Here is a 22,358-nt window from a genome sequence, read left to right as displayed (position 1 = left end):
ACCATGTTCCTATGCAGTTGCTAGAGAGTTCTGAGATGCTATGGTGTTCTGGGTAATTTTTGTTCTGGGTAATCTTGTTGCTATGCAGTTACTAGGGTGTTCTGGGTTATTTTAGGCATGTTGCTATGGAGTTGCTAGGGTGTTAAGTGTGATTGCTTACTGACAGCTTACCCACAGGTTTCTGTGATATTCTGGCTCAATTCTTCCTGCTTTACTCACCACGAGAGAACGCTAAATCAGATTTCACAGTTATGCCAAAACAAGAAAAAAAACTCTGTGGCATCATGTTGCACAACATTTAATAGAATCTTTTTGTCTATTTTGTACAAAATGGAAACAATGCTGCATTACAAATCAAAGAAGTTCCAGATAAGGCTATGGCTCGCACACGGTTCAAACGGAGAGTAAACCTGCAATGGCTTTAAGATCTGCTTGTTAACATTCTCAATACTGTCACTGATGCAATTCTGTGCATGAATGCAAGCAACTTGACACATAACCACATGGCGAAATAAAATACGATTGAAATCCCATGTCAATGTGCTCCGCATGGATATGCGTTGCGTCAGGATGGGGAATTCGATGACGCCCAACCCTGGAGACAAATCAGAAGTATTCTATTACCACAATCCACATCGTTCGGCTACCAACGAGCAGGACCATCCACATCAAAAACACTTTCATAATTACATTGTAACAGCTAAATCGGTAATTGAAGGTATGTCAGATTCTTGAAGACAGCAGGTTCATTTTGTTGGCAAAAAAAACCCTGAGTAATGCTACACTGGACGACGCCTGGGAGTTCATATCATCTGGGGAGTGTCCAAAACCTGCTATGTTGCAAAAATGGCCGCGGTTGCACATGGACGTTAGGAATTCAAAACACATGTGGCATCGTTGCTAGACTCTCTAACACACCAGCTTTAACATTTCGAATATAGAAAATAAAAGAAAAACAAACGTCTTTGTGGGTTAAATTTTGGAGCGCGAAAACACACAATTTATGAATGAGAACACTGAGGTCATCTCTGTAAAAGTAAACAGTACAGAAATAAACAAACAAACAAACATGCATTTCCTAAACAGCGTTTGGTTTCCTATTGCATTAGTGTGGCGAGTCCACGAGGAAATTGAGGCCTGCGTCCACATCGTCTAGTTGTCTGACGGACAGCCGAGTTGTGCCGTGGCTGTCTGTGCACGAGTCTTACTGCTGTTTGCACTCGGCAGGAGGAGGGTCTTTCTGTAAGGGATAAAATAAAGATTTCTGAATATTATTTCATGCACTGGGAAACAGGAAGTAATGATTTGCCTAATGACGGTTTGATTTAAACGCATGCTTTGTTTGGTAAAAGTGAAGTGTGTAATTTCTGCGCCAGCAGTTGCATCAAACAATAGCAAAACTATTGTTTTTAAACAGGTTTTGGCACCGCCCCCATCTGCCATTGGTTGGAAAGTTGGCCCCACCCCAAAATCAAACCATAGAGAGTAGTAATGCCTGTCTACTTTTCAGTAGTGCTTGTTCTGGGAAGTATTTTTTCCATTCATTTTTCTCATAGGGATTTAAAAATAGCCTTCGTTAAAGCGTTAAGTCATGAAACCAACCAACAAGTCACTAGCTGTTTTTTTTTTTATTTGAAGCAAGAAAGTATTTGAAAATTGGACAAAAAGATAAAGGTACTGTGTATTTATTGAGTTCATTTAGAGAAAACTACACTCCCATGAAGCACTACGAAAGACAATTGAATTGAAGAAATCTGTATACTATGTATTTAAAGTTGTTGACTGTTTGTATAGAAACAATGTATTTTACGTTTACTGGAAAATATGCACAAACATTTGAATATTTAAGTGTTTTGAGCATGTGGGGAGACTCGATTATGTCATTTGTGGTGCTTTATGGAAGTGGGTGGAGCTTAGCGGCACTCAATTTGCTCACTGTGGCTCTCTGATTGGTGGAATGTTCTGTATAGCATCATGGGTAATATAGTTTTTCACCAGGAACTCCATTGGTAAACACTATATTTCAACTTATGTTTTAAAAAATGTAAACTGATGGCTTTAATAAAACAAACTATCCATTTACAACCTCAGAGCTCACTTTAAAAGTTTAATCAAAAAAAAAAAAAGTTGTATTTTACTTAAAGAACCAAACTGCTGCACACTATTAAGCTAGAAATTGATATGTCAGACCACTTAAGTATTTTGCCATTAAAATAATTACACACTTCACCTTTCAGGTTCATATAGTGAGTGTAAATTGTAAAGGTTAGTTTTAAATGTCATTTTCACACTTCGTTTATTTGTTCAATTTCTGATGCATCCTCCTGGCTGATCTGCTTTCACACTTTTTATGTCGTTTTAAACTGCGGTATGTTTTGGGAAATACCTTCACCACCAAAGTCAGTACTATTTAATAATTAGTATCACTGAACATCAACAAAACCTGCAATGCAAACAAAAGTGTTTCGCATTGATTGCATTTACCATTAAAGGAGAAGTTCACTTCCAGAACAACAAAAATTACAGATGGTGTACTCACCCCCTTGTCATCCAAAATGTTCATGTCTTTCTTCAGTCGTAAAGAAATTATGATTTTTGACAAAAACATTTCAGGATCTCTCTCCATATAGTGGACTTCAATGGTGCCAAAATGCAGCTTCAAAGGGCTCTAAATGATCCCAGCCAAGGAATAAAGATATCATCTAGCAAAACGATCAGTTATATCTTATAATAGAAAGTATATAATATAAGGTATATACTTTTTAACCTCAAATGCTTGTCTTGTATTCCAGTTCATGACAGTTAGGGTATGTCTAAAAACTCCCATCTCATTTTCTTCTCCAACTTCAAAATCATCCTACATCACTGCAGAAGTACCGACCCAGTGTTTACATAGTGAATGTGCAAAGTCGATCAAACCACCCTTGGCAAAAAAGGTAAAACAGCGATGTAGGACAATTTTGAAGTTGGAGAAGAAAATGCGATGGGAGTTTTTCGACATACCCTAACTGTACTGACCCAGATTACACAGTGCTCACGCAGAGCTAGACAAGATGAGCATTTGAGGATAAAAAGTTTTGTTTTTTGCTTTTTTTTTTAGAAAAATAATCTATCGTTATGCTAGATAAGACCCTTCTTCCTCAACTGGGATCATTTATAGCCCTTGGAAGCTATATTTAAACTGCATTTTGGAAGTTTAAACTCGCCCTTACCATTAAAGTCCACTATATGGAGAGAAATCCTGAAATGTTTTCCTCAAAAAACAATTTCTTTACGACTGAAGAAAGAAAGACATGAACATCTTGGATAACAAGGGGGTGAGTACATTATCTGTACATTTTTGTTCTGGAAGTGAACTTCTCCTTTAACATCTCCAAACAGGTTTCGGGACCACCCCCATTTGTCATTGGCTGGAAAGTTAGTCTTGCCCCAAAATCAAACTATTAAGCCAAAAGTTGACCAAGTATTTTAACAAATACCGATTAAATTAGATTGTTGCATCCTCCTGGCTAATCTACTTTCACGCTGTTTACATTCGTTCAAACTGTGGTATGTTTGCGAAATACATTAAGCATCAACGATAAATGCTTTCAAGCAGTATTAAACATCAACATTTTCTTTGTGCAAAACACTTTCTTTGTGTTTCCCACAGTCAATATATCAGGTTTTGTTGATGTTCAATGATGATAAATAATCTCTGCATTTATCATTATCAAGCATCAAAAAAAACCCAGACATTTGATTGTTAGAAATGTGAATAAAGAGTTTATTTCACTTCAATTACATTTATTTTTATTACCGTTTTCGCTTAGCATCTATTTGTGAACAAAAATGTAAATGATACGTAATTAATAGTAGTTGCGTCATTTTGGCTGATCTATTTTCACTCTTCTACGTTTCAAACCGCAGTATGTTCACAAAATACTTTCACCATCAAAGTGATTAGCATCTAATTGTGAACAAAAAATGCAAATTATATGTAATTAAAGGGATAGTTCACCCAAAAAACAAAAAATTTCCCCATGATTTATCAACCTCAAGCTATCCTAGGTGTATATGACTTTCTTCTTCCAGACGAATACAGTTGGAGTTATATTAAATGTCCTGCCTCTTCCCAGCTTTCTAATGGCAGTGAATGGCTGTTGAGATTTTGAAGTGCAATAAAGTGCATCCATCCATCATAAAAAGTGGTCCACACAGCTCCAGGGGTTAATAAAGGCCTTCTGAAGCAAATTGATGCATTTGTGCAAGAAAAATATCCATATTTAAAACTCCAGTGGATGACGCAGGACGTAGCATAAGCTCCGGTGGGAATACGCTAGCATCGGGAGAACTAAGTTTTGTTTACAGCAAAGGAAAACCAGTCTCCTCTTGGCTTATGTCTAAATCCTCCCACATTTTTCTTTACAAATCCTCATTTTGTACTTCTAATTTGTGACCGGTGCACTGCACTTCCACGTTAATTACTATGCTCACTGGAACAAAGTCATCCGCTGGAACGGCACTTGTGAATAATTGTACTTCAGTTAGCAGAAGCTAGAGATTACAGGTTATAAAGTTTTAAATATAGATATTTTTCTAACACAAATGTACCAATTCACGTCAGAAGGCCTTTATTAACCCCTGGAGCTGTGTGGAGTACTTTTTATGATGGATGGATGCACTTTATTGGACTTCAAAATCTCACCACCTATTCACTGCCATTATAAAACTTGAAATAGCCAGGACATTTTTAACATAACTCAGACTGTATCTGTCTGAAAGAAGAAAGTCATATACACCTAGCATGACTTGAGTCCTATCCTTTCAACAATAGTTACGCAGCTATGGAACTGTGGTTCAAATGAACCAAAGTCCACACTCAAACCTTTCATGTGAAAGTGACATAAGAGTGCAGGCAGAGGAGAAAGACTTTAACAATGAAGGAAAGACGGATCAAAAATAAATGGGAAATAACGTCACATCCCTTCACGTGTCTCTTACCTAGAAATGCATGAAGTGAGAAATGAATTATGCCTGTAAAGGGGAAGTGAAGGGACAAACACACAGGTTTACACATCAGGCATGCAGCTGATCATGAAGCACCATACAAGTTAATGCTTTCAATCAAGACCACCTCAATCAAAACCAGATCAGCAATAAAAATCTATTCAATGCAGTGATTTACAGACAACTATGTTTGGAATACAATACTACTACTTTGCAGTATGCAGTATGTACACAATGCACAGCACACAAAATGTGCAGTATACAACAGACCACACAGTGGGAATAATGCATCCCACGATGCAATGCACTCAAATTTCTGCCAAATGCCAAAAGTTGAGACATATTAACATAAAACTGTGTGGCATACCATGTTGTTGCTACACATTTTCTACATTTTTTATACAAATACATATAAAAATAGCAAGCAGGATATAGTATCTACTAGTATACCAGCATTTTATTTCAAACACAGTCTAAAATCTTAGCAGAACATCTCAAATTTGTGACAAATTTGATTAAAATTGATTAAAAAATGCATTAAAAAAACTGAAGAAACAGCTAAAGCTTACTTAAATCTCTGCACAATTGCATAATCAAATTAATCAAGAGCAAAAACAATTAATGACAGTTGATAGTGCATGATAGGAAAACGGATTATTTAAATGCTCACCGTGGGATCAAAATCTCCCTCGTCCTCTTCTTCACCTTCCTCATCCAGGTCCTGAATGACACATAATAGTTTGCTGTTAAACTGCTACTGCCCATAATTTTTGACTACTATTAAATGATAAATGTGTCTATTAACAGAATCTCACCTCCTCCTCTCCCTCTTCAAGATCCTCCTCTTCATACTGCAAAATAGCATGGAATTACATATATATTATAAAATAAATGTGATATTTCATTTTACAGAGTGTCTGGGAGACACATTAAATATTTTCAATATTATTTTGTTAATATAAAACTAAACAACATCACACATAGATTTAAAAAGCACTTTTTGTCCATTATTTCTGATTTGAAACCTACTAAAAAGTGACCAGTTCAAGGACCCAAGCCTAAAAATCATACCAAAAAATAAAATCCAATAAAATAATAACACTGCTATTACAGTTTAATCCAATTTAATGCAAATGCAAAGGGAATCCCCGGTATTAAGACTTGTATGGCTTATTATAATGTAAATGATGTCTCTTACTGAAACATGAGGTAGAAAACCCATGAAAGATTTACGTTATTTTAAAAATCCACAGTTTAATGCATATTTTGGCCTTTATATCATAATTTGGATGACGTAAAATGATTGCATTTACAGGCGCTACCTGTTGCTATTTTTACCACAACACAACTCGGAAAATAAAATACTAATACGATGCCACATTATGCAGCTTTTGGTTGTAATTTTCAGAAATTTTCAGGCAACAAGACAAGCAATGTAAGTCTTCACTGCTTTCCCTAGTGATAAGAAGAGTAGAAAATAATGGAAAGATGCCCGTGGACAAATAAAACTTCCAAAGACCTGTGTCCTTGTTCTCTCCATTTTAGTCCTGATGGCTTTGAGGCTTTTAGTAGACCACAGCTAATGAATAAGCTTACAAATGGCAGAGACAAGAAACGCTAGATGCCATCTTGACAGGACGTAAACATGTCGACACTTGTCATGACGCTGCAGACACTGAAGGAGTTTCTCAGTGTGGGTTTCACTCGATATCCAGGTGCGTTTAGACTCCTTGTGGGGAAAAATCAATGATATGGCATTTGTTTTAAACAAACTCTTATATTCATCGGCACCTGTAGGCTCTTTCAGTAGCTGTGGCATCGTATCAGTGTTTTATTTTCTGAATTGTGTTGCGGTAAAAATAGCAACAGGTAGCGTCAGTAGCTCACAAAGTGCAACCATTTGACGCCATTGAAATAATGGCACCCCCACATTCCAAAATATGTATAAAATAATATGCATTTTTAAAATAATGTAAATCTTTCATGGGTTTTCTACGACATATTTTAGTAAAAGACATCATTTACTTTATATTAAGCCATACAAGTCATAATACCCATGGTTCCCTTTAAATATTTTAGATTTTTTTCCATTTTATTCTATAGTCAGTCCTAGATTTTCTTGTGATAGTAATAGTAAAAAGAGCAGACATACACTCTCGTCATCCTCTAAGGCCTCTCCTGTGAAATAAAGCACAGCTCTGGGAATGACCCTCTCCCGGAAGAAGTGTCCGATCTCAAAATCTGTAGCTAGAGTGAAGTCCAAATCTTCATCCTGGACAGAAACAGACACAATGAGCATCCAATGGATGATTTTTTTGGAGTAAACTATAAAATTAAAAACTTCAAGGATTAGTTCATTTCAATAAAAATGTTCATGCCTTTCCTTCTTCAGTAGAACAGAAATTAAGGTTTTTGAGGAAAACATTCCAGCATTTTTCTCCATATAGTGGACTTCAACGGGTTGAAGGTGCAAATTGCAAATTCCAATGCAGCTTCAAAGGGCTCTACACGATCCCAGCCAAAGAATAGCGAAATAATAGCTCATTTTAAAAAACAAAAATTAACCACAAATGCTTGTCTTGCACTAGCTTGTCAAGCATTACACAACCATGTTGAAAAGGTCACATGTGACGTAGCCGAAAGTACCAACCCAGTGTTTACAAAGTAAACATGCAAAGAAAGTCAAATACTTTATACAAAAAAGGTAAAACAACATTGTTGGATGATTTTTGGTGAACTTTCCAACGCGATTAGTGCAAGATGAGCATTTGTGGTTAAAAAGTATATAAATTCTTATTTTAGAAAATGAGTGATAATTTCACTAGGTAAGACCCTTATTAAGGTGCATTCACACCAGACACACATGAAGCGTTAAGCACGAGTGATTAACATGTTAAGTCAATGCAAAGATGCGATAGACATCCTGTGGTGCGAATTGAGCGTTTCGGGCTCGAGTTGAAAAATCTGAACTTTGGCGAATATTCGCACCGCGTTAACCAATCAGGAGCTTGCTCTAGTAGTGACGTGATTACGATGTAGCGAGCGGAGGCGGAAATCCGAAACAACAATAGAGGACAAAATCATCGTCGCTGTATGTGGATACCTGGAGCTGTACAATACATCTTCTTCCTTTTTATAGAAACAGGAATAAAAAGGATCTTGCTAGTAAGAAAGTGAGTGAGGAGGTCGGACAATCTGGTAAGTTGTATAAAAACCCTCTTTACTCAATTTGAGCTATATATATACATATTGATGGACTGATCTGAGGGACCCAGACACGGCGCCGAACGAGTCTACGCCACTTTTCAGCCTTCCATAGCACATAAAGCGCAGCAATCCTCTCAACAAAATCCATGTCAGCCATTTCGCAACGAGACTGGAGCCGCCTGGCAGAAGCCCCTCCCATGATAGCGCGATTTATTCGCGCAAGTCGAGTCTGGTGTGAACGCACCATTAGTCTTGGATCATGTAGAGTCCCTTGAAGCTGCAATGAAACTGCAGTTTGGACCTTCAACCCATTGGCACCCATTGAAGTCCACTATATGGAGAAAAATCCTGGAAAAAACCTTAATTTCTTTTCAACTGTAGAGAGAAAGACATGAACATGATTTTGGGGTGACCTAATCCTTTAAAAGTGTCTTTTAATAATTCCAGCACCTGAAAATGAAAACTGAACATGCGTGACCTACTTGATTTCAGAGATGTTATCATGCGTTAACTGCGAAATCATTGTGCAATGACTGAGCTTGTGTTTTTTTAAGCAGCCACATTACTACACGAGGAGTTGACCGTTATTGACGCAGGAACTCTGTAGATGTTTCTTGCTGGTGACGTGTTTTCCAAACTCGCAGAGGAGGCTCGAGATACAGTATGTGTTTGTGTAGGCAGCTAAAAGACGTGAGCTGCATACGGCCATGATTCAGATGTTTACAAACACAACAAAACACAGAGCGCAAGACGTCTTACTCACCATTACATCAGGCGACGCTAGAAAAATAAAAGAGAAGAAAACAGTATTAATTCTGGCTCATATTCCTATATACTAATCTCTCTCTATATATATATATGTGTGTGTATGCATGTATGTATATATATATATATATATATATACACACACACACTAGACATACATACATATATATATATATATATAAGATGTTTATTTGTCATTAAAATTAGGTTGTAATGCAAACATAGTCCCTAAACAGGCTTCATTTTCTTTCTATTTTAGGGTGAAATATGGCCCAGACTTGTTCCTCCTGACAGGTTTTGTGAGATTCACCCATGCAAACATGGGTGACACCTTGAAAAGGTGCTGATCAAAGCCTGGCCTGAAGGAGATCTGGCTTTAGAGTCTTTTCGGAAATCCATCAAGCCCTGAAAGCATTACATCATTCAGTCAAGAGCCTCGCTGCTGCCATTTCAGCACAGGTGCCGCACCTCAGACGGGAATGTTGTGGAAGTCACCTCGGTAACAGATAAATTACACATATCCGGCGGAGCGGTGATTGACGGTAAGAGCGTCTCTTTCCCACAGTCTGTGTGCAGGACGGGCGGCATTCTTTACCTGCCGCTTTATCTGAGGGGTTGACGGGAAAAATGGCACTTAAAATGCGAAGTATTTAATGCTTGCCATTTTTTGGAAAGGGTAAATGAGGTGAAAGAGAAGCAACCGTGTCATGGCGGTTGAAGATTCAAATTCAACTGGCATTCCTTTGCGGGGAGACACAAGGGAAAAAAAAACAGGCGGGCGAGAAGTTTATATGACACTGTGTTTGCCTATTAAAAAGTTACTAAAGGAACAAGCAAAAGCCCTGATGAAACTCTTTTCTGACAACCTGGATGAATGAGGCACACTTTAAAAAAATAAAATGAAATAAAATAAATAAGGCATATACAATTTTCCTCCATTTGGATTACACATATTTATCATAAACTAGTAAATTAATGTAATTCATATTTGTCAGTCATACATAAATGAAACAGGTAAGATTTCTGTACTCACAAAATCATGGTAATGTTTATTGTTAACTATTTGCATATATTTGATTTAATCAAATAGTTATTTAAAAAATATGTATATTTATTCAAATGCATTTATTTGCATGAGACTGAAAGAAATAGGATTTTTTTGATGGTTTTTGTGTGAACACATTCAGTTTATTACTACTGTAACAGAAGTGTTACCTTTTTCCATGTATGTGTGACTAACAAAACGGCATCAGATGAAGTTTTCTAGTTCGTTTTATATGCAAATACATAAATCATAAATTTAGGCCTATGCCGGTAGAGAATGAGTTTTGCCAAAAGTTTTATATTTTTTTGACTTATTTATTTAAAAAAAAAAAAAAAAAATCAGCCAATCACAATGTAGGTCATTGACCTTGTTTGTTCTCCTTTGGAGGAAAAAGAAAAAAAAAAAAAAAAAAAAAAAAAGACAGAACAAAACTCAGTGCACTTTCATTATTATTAGTAGACTGAAACCCGGAGAACCACATTTTTTACACAAGATTTTTAAGAAATGAATAGGAGAATTATTTCTTCTTTTTGTCATAAATCACGATAAACTCATAATGGACATTTTGTGTCCCTTTATGTTACTTCTGTATCTTATATCCTATTTCAGCTTTTGTTGATTATTTTTCTTATCATAATTAAACTTCTGCTGCCTTTACATTTCTTGCCTTATTTTATCTTCCCTTCTCTTCTTTGTCTTTCCACTGTGACAGTAATTTGTTTTTTTGGAAAGGTTTGTTATTTCACTTCTGACTAAAACGGACAAATAAAATGTAATTATAGGAAATTGATTGTTAAAAATATCTACTTCTTTTTATTTATGATAGAAAAACGACCTTTTAGCACTAGCATTCTCTATTCTTTTTCTATTTTTTTACTTATTTATTAAAAAATTGACCCTTTAACACTAGTGTTCTATATTCTTTTGCCATTTTTTGCCATTTATTAAAAATAATTAACTAACACTAGTGTTCTCTATTCTTTGTTTTTTAACTTTTTTTTTCTTTTTATTTATTCTAAAACATTAACACTAGCATTCTCTATTCTTTTTCGACTTTTCTTTTTATTTATTAAAAAACCTCGAAGTCTAGTGTTCTCTATTCTTTTTCTTTTTTTTTCAACTTTTCCTTTTATTTATTATAAAAAATTACCCTCTAACACTAGCGTTCTCTATTAATTTTTCTATTTTTTGACTTGTTTTCTGTTTATTTAACATAAAAATGACCCTCTAACACTAGCGTTCTCCATTTTTTTCTTTTTTTTTTCAACTTGTTTTCTTTTTATTTATTATAAAAAAACTCTAACACTAGCGTTCTCTAATCTTTTTCTGTTCCATCTACTTGTATTCTTTTTATTCATTATTAAAATATAAAAATCTAACAAAAGCGTCCCTCTATTCTTTTTCTATTTTTTTTGCTTTTCTTTAACATACAAAATGACCCTCTAACACTAGCTTTCTCTATTCTTTTTGTATTTTTTATTTTGTTTTCTTTTTATTTATTTAAAAAAAATGACTAATACTAGCGTTCTCTATTCTTTTTCTATTTTTTGACTTGTTTTCTGTCTTTTAACATAAAAACGACCCTCTAACACTAGCGTTCTTCTTTTTCTATTTTTTTCCAACTTGTTTTCTTTTTATTTATTATGAAAAAAAAAACTCTAACACTACCATTGTCTATTCCTTTTCTTTTTTTATCTTTTCTTTTTATTTATTATAAAAATATCCTCTAACACTAGCGTTCTCTATTCTTTTTCTATTCCATCTACTTGTTTTCTTTTTTCTTTTTTCTTTATTTAACATACAAAATGACCCTCTAACACTAGCGTGACGACTTGTTTTCTTTTTATTTATTATAATAAATGACCCTAACAAAAGCGTCCTCTATTCATTTTTCTATTTTTTGACTTGTTTTCTGTTTATTTAACATAAAAATGACCCTCTAACACTAGCGTTCTCCATTTTTTTCTATTTTTTTCCAACTTATTTTCTTTTTATTTACTACATAAAAAAAAAAATCTCTAACACTAGCGTTCTCCATTTTTTTCTATTTTTTTAATCATGTTTTCTTTTTATTTATTATAAAAATGACAATATAAAAAAATAAAAATAGTTTTATTTTTATTTATTAAAAAAATGACTCTCTAACAACACTAGTGTTCTCTATATACATATATATATATATATATATATATACACACACATATATATATATATATATATATATATAATTTAACTTGTTTTCTTTTTATTTCTTTTTATTTATTAAACAAACAAACAAACAAAAAAACTATGTGTACTGCATTAGACTAACCGACACTTGTCAGCACTTACATAAAATTGCTCTTTTGTTGGTTTTGATTGCTTCTATTGTCCTCATTAGTCACTTTGGATAAAAGTGTCTGCTAAATGACTAAAAGTAAATAATTAAGGGTTCAAGCGCATAACGCTAAATCCCTATTGTAATTCCACTTGTTTTGCTGTTAAAATCTGTAGCATTAATAGATTTTAAAAGATTAAACTTTTCACTGCCCAAATGTATCTAATAAGACAGATTTGAATGGACCTCAATGGGAGAATCAGCTATCAAGCGCCCTCTGGAGGAACACAGTTTGTATTACATACAAAATAGTTTTGAGAAAGATTTGCCACCAAGTGGATGTTTTTTCCATCTAGTCAGGCAAAAATAATATCATGATGCCCTCTGCTGTCTGGAAGGCACTAAACATTACATTTGCTCATAAATTATGTTTTTTAATGTGGCATACTTTTTTTGTTGTTGTTCATTTGTTAAGTTGATATTCCTCACGACCCATGTAGTTCTCACACTAAAAAGTCAGTTGCTTACATAACAAAAGAAACTGTGCCTTGACATTTACATCAGTAAATATTATGAATCAGTCTATTACCAATAACTGATAGTTATAGATATTTAGCCAAACCAACAAACCTGTTCAGGAACAAACTGCTTTAGATAAATGCATTTGAAAAGCCTTTTCATGACAAAAGAAAGGATGCCAAGGCATTTGAGAACAGGCTCAATTATCTTAATCCCAAGATTTCAGTCTAATTAATTCACACAAAGACGATCGCAAAACTCCGTCCGTGTCACGCTTACGTAATAATGAATGATGCGATTTGTTTAGGTTTATTTTACAAATTGAGATGCGGCTTAACCTTTAGCTGCGTTATTAAAAGGTGATTCTCTATTATTCTTCTTCTGCCTGGGAAACCCCGTTTTCTCTTACCTTTAACCGGACTGAAGAAGTTGAAGAATGAATCCTGTGGAACCTCTTTGGTGACCGTCCGGATGGTCCCTCTGCCTTTGTGTTTCTGCTTCTTCTTAACAATTTTGACCGTCACGTCTTTGCCTTTTTGCCAGTCGATCTTACAACTAAAAACAATCAACAAATGCACCATTCAGAAACAGATTTATTTAAAGAAATGAATTCGATGTAAACGCAGAGCATCATCCTCTTATAAACAAGCAACACAATTTCAGGTGTCATTTATGCTAAAACTCAAAAGAACATGCTTTTTGGAAAAATTACACTACTGGTCAAACGTTTGGAGTAATTATAATTTTAAAATGTTAAAAAGTCTCTTTATGTTCATCAAGGCTGCATTTATTTGATAAAATATACAGTGATATTGTGAAACATTATTATAATTTAAAATAACTGTTTACTATTTGAATTTATTTTGAAATTAAATTTATTCCTGTGATGCAAAGCTGAATTTTCAGCATCATTACTCCAGTCTTCAGTGTCACATGACCCTATTTTTTGTCATCACGAGATCTCCTCACATCCCTAACATTTATAATAACAAATGTTTTTTGAGATGCAAATCAGGATGTTAGAATGATTTCTGAAGGATCATGTGACACTGAAAATTGGAGTAATGATCAAAGAAATAAAACGCATTTTAAAATACATTCCAGTAGAAGACACTTATTTGAAACTGTAATAATATTTCATATATTAAATATTTCAATAATAAATGCACCCTTTTTGCACATAAGAGATTCAAAATCATTAAAACATGTTAATAATTCCAACCGCTTGTATATACTTGCATACTTTTGGTTAGGATTTGTCTTAGCAAGAACCACAAATTATGTTTTACCCTTCACAGTCTACGATCTCTGGCCCCTCGAATGAGAACGGATCTGCTGCGTCCGCCTCTGATTTCATCTTGTAGACTTTAGTGAGAACTGTGTTACTGAAGTAGCTGTTGGGCTCGAAGTGGAACTCTAAAGTGAAACTCTGTTTTGACAAACAAATGAACAATATTAAATATGAAATCTGTACACACACACACACACACACACATATATATATATATATATAAAAACATTAGTAGCTGTTTGACAAACCATTGGTTGTCCAGGCTCAGAAAACTTCACAGTGATGTCCTGCAAGTGTTTCAGGATTGGCTCATCATGCTCCTACAGGAAACAAAAAGATCAACTTCATGTTATCGCCACTGATTTTAAATGGATTTGCATGTTTTGATGTCCACGTTCAAGAAACGACAGTGGCTGTAGCACCTCTATCGTAATGAAGTGGCCAAATATTAAAGGTTAAGAGAATATTTGAATTAAATGTTGTTTAGTTAATATTAAACAAGGTTTAGATCATGCAGTACATTGTAAAAACAATCGTCAGGCGCCCTCTGCAGGCATTTGATATAACACATATTGTACATATGTTATGATTACATAGTTTCATTACATTAAGTATTTTGTTTAAAAAAACTTGCTTTTGATATTTTATCTGTACCAATTATTTTTGTCTCATTGTTATTATATATGTATTTTAAAGGAGAGGTGCACTTCCAAAATGAAGATTCACAGATAATGTACTCACCCCCTTGTCATTCAAGATGTTCATGTCTTTCTTTCTTCAGTCGTAAAGAAATTATGCTTTTTGAGGAAAACATTTCAGGATTTTTCTCCATATAATGGACTGATATGGTGCCCCGATTTTGAACTTCCAAAATGTAGTTTAAATGCAGCTTCAAATAAAGAAGGGTCTTATCTAGCGAAACAATTGGTTATTTTTATAAAAAAAAAAAAAAAAAAAAAAAAAAAAAAAATCAAACACCCTTAACAAAAAAGGTAAAACAGCGATATAGGACGATTTTGAAGTTGAGAGAGAACATGAAATGGGAATTTTTCGACATACCCTAACTGTCATGAACCGGAAAAAAAATAAAAAAAACAGTCCAGGCAGAGTAAGACAAGACGAGCGTTTGAGATTAAAAAGTATATAAATTGTATTATTTTTATGAAAATAACCGATCGTTTCGCTAGATAAGACCCTTTTTCCTCTGCAACCGCATTTGGGATCGTTTGAAGCCACATTTAAACTGCATTTTGGAAGTTCAAACTTGGGGCACCATATCAGTCCATTATATGGAGAAAAATGCTGAAATGTTTTCCTCAAAAAACTACTTTTTTACGACTTAAGAAAGAAAGACATGAACATCTTGGATGACAAGGGGGTGAGTACATTATATGTGAATCTTTGTTTTGGAAGTCAGGGTTTCTGCAGGGCTTAGCCAGTCAAATTTATGACTTTTTATGACCTTTTTATGACCATTATGATTTAAATTTATGACCTACACGAATTATGAAAATAAAAAGTTTTATTATTTAAAGGTTACTGTCGGAGCCGAAAAAAAACTGACTGATCGCCAGCACCCGCTGCAGACCTTTTACAGCAGTTTTATGCTTTTCTGACTTGGCATGCGACTTTAAGGATTGTATGCCTAAACTAGCCAGCTCCAACGCCTTCTTACACAGTGTGCAATAGGCTTGATGCCGATTGTTTACGACGGGCTTAAGCCAAAAACTAAAAGCACCGTCTTGGAGCCATAGCTCGTTAAATGTACACTTTCCCATTTTTTTATATAATTAAACTAAACAGTTAACGTTAAACTAAGCAACGACTTACAGTGACGAGCTGAGTTTTTTTTTTCATTCCCACAAGTCTGTTTGCTGTACTGCCACGTGACATGGACCTTGTAGTTCTGGAATGCTGTGTTACCACACAGATTCCTCAGAAAGAACTACAAGCGGCGAAACGAATGAATGCCGCCGCCAGCAGTGGGAAGGCGACGGTTGAACCAATGAATGAAAAATCATATCAATTTAAGACGTGGCTAAATGTAATTTATGACCTGGCTAAATGTAATTTAGGACCTTATATGGGAAATCCGGACGTTTTTATGACTTTTTGACCTAAAATCCTTATTATTAAATTTATGACATTTTATGACTTTTTATGACTCCGCGGAAACCCTGGAAGTGGACTTCTCCTTCTAGTCATTTTAAAGTCTATTGTTTGCTTAGGTCTGTTTTTATTACCACACAAATAATTATCTGATTTCTCGATTAACTGTCAGAGTAATCGAACGATTAATCGATTACTAAAATAATCGTTAGTGACAGCCCTAATGATCAGATTGCATGCACCAATCCAAACTCGCATGTCCTCTATAAGCTTCCTGTCTCAAGAACCACATCCTGTGTAAACCACATAAACCCTTCATGTAACTGTTATAAAAACCCTTATAAAAACCCTTATATAAACGGTTATTTATTATAAAATATATAGCTCTAGCTCCAAAATATGGCTACAGTAAAACAGCCCATATACACACTTACAGTCTACAGTTACATTTAGCAGACACCTTTATCCAGAGCGACTTTGATTGAGCAAAGTTAATTATTATTATTACAATGAAATGTACAATAATAAAAAATAATAATAATAATAATAGACATGTTGTGCATATCAACAACTATATGTATATAGTGTGTGTGTGTGCGAGTGTAATTAATATTATTATTATTATTATTTTAATACAATTAAAATTAAAATTATAATAACCCAGATTTGTTGATTGTTACTATTATAATATAATGTATAATACTACTACTACTACTACTAATAATAACAGCCCTAAACCGTGACAAACTCACTATAACGCAAGGTTACTGATTTATTATTTTGCCAAATTACTGTTAAATTCCATTTAAAATTCTAATTAAATAATATTAATAATAATAATAATTATTATTATTATTATTATTGCACAGTAGTTTATGTTGTGCATAACCAAACCAAAGCAAACTAACTGTAATGCAAGATTTTCTGATTTATTATCTGATATATTATTTATTATGAAACATTAATTAAAACCCAAAATTGAGGTTATAATAATAAAACAATGTATAATAATACTACTACTAATAATAATAATAACAACAATAACAACAACAGTCCTAAACTTTGGAAAATTTACTATAACGCAATGTTACTGATTTATTATTTTACCAATGTACTGTTAAGTTCTATTTAAAATTCTAATTAAAACCCAAATTTGAGGCTACTATTATTATAAAATGTATAATAATAATATAATAATAATAATAATAATAATAATAATAATAACAGCCCTAAACCATGGAAACTCACTATAACGCAAGGTTACGGATTTATTATTTTGCCAAATTACTGTTAAATTCTATTTAAAATTCTAATTAAACACTACTACTACTAGTACTACTACTAATAATAATAGTAATTATTATTATTATTATGGCCCAATGAAATGAATAACTATACTGCAATATAATGTAACTATAATGTAAGGATTTCTACTTTATTATTTATGTTAATGTTACTGATTTATTATTTTACCAATTTACTGTTAAATTCTATTTAAAATTCCAATTAAAACCCAAATTATCCAACATTTTCAAACCATTCCATCATAATGAAATTAAACCAATCTAAATCTAATCTAAAAAAGACCCCAATCTAAAAAGAGAGTGCTTGGAAAAACAGGTCCAGATGTTCAGGTGACTGCAATATAAACATGTTTCTTGCAAATATTTTTGAGTAGATATTAATGAGGTGTAAGCGTTCACCTGCAGCATTTCTCCCAGCATATCCACACGTTTAAAGATGGTGAGCCAGAACTCGGGGATTCCTTTTGGATCACCGGCGCCAGCCGAATCTGCCTGTTTCTCCTCCAGAGCAGCTTTTTTCTGCAGATCTTCCTACGGGTGAAAATCACTTTGTTAAATAGACCATTATCATTTCATCCTCCAGTTGGACTTTCAATAGCTCAGGACTTCCACAGAAAGGCCTGCCAAGAAAGCAGAATGCTTGAAAATTGGAACTTGCCATTCATATAATGTTTTTTGCACTATTCTCACAAGTATCCACTTACAGCAAGCTCATCTTCCTCCCTGTCACTTTGCCATTCGCACTCCTCGTCTGTGGGTTCAACAGCGCCAGCCACGATGTCCCGTCTCTGAACAAAGGAGCATTGTGTTATGTGACATCATCATTTCATATACATGACGTCATCATTTCAAAGACAGAACACTTGTAGCATTCATTTCGCAAACAAGTGTGTAACATAAAACCAAAGCAATAAATTCTGTTTTGAAACTATCTCTTTGGACAGGCCTGCAACAGGAAGAGTGGCTTCCCTTTACATGCATTGTGGGTAAAAGTTGAACTGCTAGCTTGTCTCCTGACAAGGAAATGGCCAGGCTTGAATGAGAGCAGCTGGCCATTCGTTCTGCAGGATTGACTTTAGCACTGATATTGTTAACATACAAGCAACCACAAGGCTTGAAGGTCAACTTTAGTGCTGGAGAAAGCATTCCAGGTTTGTGAGGGGTTAAATACTTCAGTAAACCAACTCCAACCTAACTTGGGTACATAGAGCATGTTTAAACAGAATGCTTGGTATTGCAGACAGTTATTTGCATACCTTGTCAAAGATGGGCTGGTAAAGGCCAGCATACTTCCTCTCTAGCTCATGGACTTCTTCATAGAACTTGGCCTCTATGTTGCCACTCTGGAGCTGGAGCCTCTTCAAAGCATAAACTCTTCTCTTTACGGTCTTGGGCAAGAGGTGGAAATTCGGTATTCTAGATAGCCAAAAGGCAGATGAGATTTTACAACAGATTTTACGAGCTATTTATGAAACACATTAAAGAAAGTTTACAGATGTTTACTAAAACAAGTCACAGAACTTAACAGAAAAATGTAAGTTTACAGATGTTTACAAAACAAACATTTGCTAATTTTGGCATTTATGAAACTTCACAGATGTTTACTAAAACAAGCTTTAGAACTTAACAGATAAGACTCATGTTTTGTAAATATCTGTAGAGTGTCATTAAGATCCATCTCTTAAACTTTTTTTAGAAAACGACTGTAAAGTTTTGCTTCATAAACATTAGCCAAATTAAGCAAGTTTAAAACACTTTATGGATGTTTACAAAACAAAAGTTTGTTAAATTTACAGATATTTAATAAAACATGTTACAGAACTTAACCGATTAAACTCAAGTTTACAAACACTTATAAAACAAATGTTTACTAAGTTTGACATTTAAGAAACTACAGATGTTTACTAAAACACAAGTTACAAAACTTAATGATAAATCTCTTTTTGTAAACATCTGTAAAGTGTCAAACTTAAGTTGCATCTGTTTTTAGTAAATAATTGTAACGTTTTGTAAGATTGTTTCAAAGCTTATGTTCTTGATACTTTATAGATGTTTACAAGTTTAAGTGTCCAAACATTTAAAAACAACTTATAACATTAGAAGTGGATCAAAACCTTTCATCAAAGTTGTCCTAAAACCAAAACAATACCCCTTCTTGTCTTAGGACAACTTTGATTAACTTTTTTTTATCCAATTTAAATGTTGACTATTGTAGAACTTAACAGATGAAATTCAAGTGTACAGATGCTTACAAAACAAACATTAGCTAAATTTAACATTTATGAAACTTTACAGATGTTTACTAAAACAACAAGCACTTTGACTGAATCTCATATTTTGTAAACATGCGTAAAGTGTCATTAACTTGTGTTTCATCTGTTAAGTTTTGTAACATTTTTTAGAAAACGACTAGAATTTGTTAACTTGTTTCATAAACATTAGTCAAATTTAGCAAATATAAGTTTATGACACTTTATGGATGTTTACAAAAAACAAGTTTGTTAAATTTACAAATATAATTAATAAAAGTTACAGTACTTAACAGATGAAACAAGTTTACAGATGCTTATTAAATAAAAGTTGGCTAACCTCTACATTTATGAAACTTTACACGTTCACTAAAACAAGTTACAAAACTTGATGAATTTCATGTTTTGTAAGCATCTGTAAAGTGTCACTAAGGTGACTTCTATCTGTTAAGTTTTGTAGCATTTTTAGTGAATGACTAAAGTTTTGCAAACTTGTTTCATAAACATCAGTCAAATTTAGCAAACTTAAATTTATGACACTACAGATGTTTACAGAACACAAGTTAGTTAAATTTACAAATATTTAATAAAGCATGTTACAGAACTTAACAGATGAAACTCATGTTTACAGATGCTTATAAAACAAATGTTTGCTAACCTCTACATTTATGAAACTTTACACGTTCACTAAAACAAGTTACAAAACTTGACGAATTTCATGTTTTGTAAGCATCTGTAAAGTGTCACTAACGTGAGTTTCATCTGTTAAGTTTTGTAGCATTTTTAGAGAATGACTGTAAAGTTTTGCAAACTTGTTTCATAAACATCAGTCAAATTTAGCAAACTTAAATTTATGACACTACAGATGTTTACAGAACACAAGTTTGTTAAATTTACAAATATTTTATAAAACATATTACTGAACCTAACAGATGAAATTCAGGTTTAAAGATGCTTACTAAATATTTGCTAAATTGGACATTTATAAAACATTACAGACATTTACTAAAACAAGTTTCAGAACTTAAGGATGAATCTCGTATTTTGTAAACATCTGTAAAATGAGAGGGTTTCATCTGTTTCAACATGTTTTTTAAACTTGTTTCATAAATTTAGCAAACCTAACTTTAACACTTTACAGATGTTTACAAAACACAGGTTTTTGTTAAATGTAGAAATATTTAATAAAACATGTTTTAACAAATTTTAAGCTAAGTTTGACATTTATAAACTTTACAGATGTTTAACAAATTACAGAACTTAAGGATGAACCTCATATTTTGTAAACGTATAAAGTGTCATTAACCTGAGTTTCATCTGTTAAGTTTTGGAACATTTTTTAGTAAATGACTGTAAAGTTTCAGTAAATTTTAGCAAACTTAAGTTTACGACACTTTACATGTTTACAAAACAAAGGTTTGTTAAATTTACAAATATTTATTAAAACAAGTTACAAAACTTAACAGATGAAACTCAGTTTTACAAATGCTTATGAAACAAATGTTTGCTAAGTTTGAAATTTATGAAACTTAACAGACGTTTACTAAAACAACAGGTTACAGAACTTAACAGATGAATTTTGTGTTTTATAAAAATTGGTAAAGTGTCATAAAATTGAGTTTCATCAGTTAAGTTTTGTAACTTTTTTTGGGTAAATGACTAAAGTTACGTAAACTTGTTTAATAAACAAATTTAACAAAACTAACTTTCTGACACTTTACAGATGTTTACAAAACACAAGTTTGTTAAATTTACAAATATTTAATAAAACAGAACTTAACATCTGTAATGCCATAAACTTGAGTTTTATCTGTTAAGTTCTTTAACTTTTCAGTATATTACTGTAAGGTTTTGTGAACTTGTTTCATAAAAGATGTTTATGAGGCAAATTTATTCAACTTTACAGATGCTTACTAAAACAAGTTATAGTTTAACAGCTGAAACTCAAATTTATGAAACTTCAGATGTTTGTTAAATTTTTTTTCTGAAACAAATTTATGAAACCGAAAAAGCTACAAAACGCAAGTTTATACACTATAACACTCTGCTAAATTTTATAGATGTTTATGAGACAAATTTACTAAACTTTACAGATGCTTACTAAAACAAGAAGTTATAGAGTTTACCAGCTGAAACTCAAGTTTATGGCACTTACGTTTATAAAAACAAAACTCAATTTAAGAGATGCCTTTTGAATGACTTTACTTTATAAAGCAACATGGTACAAAAATTAAGTTAAAAGCATTATGACACTTCACAGATGTTTGCAGATGTTTAGTAAACTTTACAAATGTTTACGAAGAACAAGACTTGAAACCTCACAGAAATTGCACAGAAATTATAGAAGTCTGTGATTTATCTGTTGGTTTTCTAAAGGTATGCATATAAAATTGTGTCGTACCTTTCTACTTGTAAAAAGCCCTCTGGTTTGTCAGACTGAAAAGGTTTGTTTCCTCCTTTGCCTTGAGGAAAAATAAAAGCATTTACTTCTGAAAGTGCCAATGTTATTTTTAGCATATGTATATCAGAAAAAGTGTTTACATACAGCTGTCATACATATAGA

General features: G+C 33.2%; 1 protein-coding gene across 2 annotated transcripts in view; it reads right to left on the bottom strand.

Moving 5' to 3' along the window:
- Nucleotides 1-282: 282 nt before the first annotated feature.
- nap1l4a (nucleosome assembly protein 1-like 4a) overlaps nucleotides 283-22,358 on the bottom strand; it is a 23,071-nt gene continuing 995 nt past the window's right edge. Inside the window, exons 3-15 of one of the 2 annotated variants that reach the window (XM_051099770.1) lie at nucleotides 22,197-22,257; nucleotides 18,803-18,962; nucleotides 18,251-18,334; nucleotides 17,946-18,077; nucleotides 14,382-14,453; nucleotides 14,132-14,271; nucleotides 13,252-13,397; nucleotides 8,960-8,976; nucleotides 7,142-7,261; nucleotides 5,805-5,840; nucleotides 5,660-5,710; nucleotides 4,984-5,016; nucleotides 283-1,240 (exon numbers count right to left, since the gene is read on the bottom strand). In XM_051099770.1, the coding sequence (XP_050955727.1) occupies nucleotides 5,011-5,016; nucleotides 5,660-5,710; nucleotides 5,805-5,840; nucleotides 7,142-7,261; nucleotides 8,960-8,976; nucleotides 13,252-13,397; nucleotides 14,132-14,271; nucleotides 14,382-14,453; nucleotides 17,946-18,077; nucleotides 18,251-18,334; nucleotides 18,803-18,962; nucleotides 22,197-22,257 (1,025 nt within the window). In that variant the 3' untranslated portion in view covers nucleotides 283-1,240; nucleotides 4,984-5,010. The remainder of the gene's footprint in view (nucleotides 1,241-4,983; nucleotides 5,017-5,659; nucleotides 5,711-5,804; nucleotides 5,841-7,141; nucleotides 7,262-8,959; nucleotides 8,977-13,251; nucleotides 13,398-14,131; nucleotides 14,272-14,381; nucleotides 14,454-17,945; nucleotides 18,078-18,250; nucleotides 18,335-18,802; nucleotides 18,963-22,196; nucleotides 22,258-22,358) is intronic. The other variant, XM_051099769.1, reaches the window with a different exon arrangement.

Source organism: Labeo rohita, chromosome 25 (genome assembly GCF_022985175.1).
Source record: "Labeo rohita strain BAU-BD-2019 chromosome 25, IGBB_LRoh.1.0, whole genome shotgun sequence".
NCBI classification, from domain to species: Eukaryota; Metazoa; Chordata; class Actinopteri; order Cypriniformes; family Cyprinidae; genus Labeo; species Labeo rohita.
Note: the sequence above shows the minus strand (reverse complement) of the source record. Positions and strands in the feature narration are given on the sequence as shown.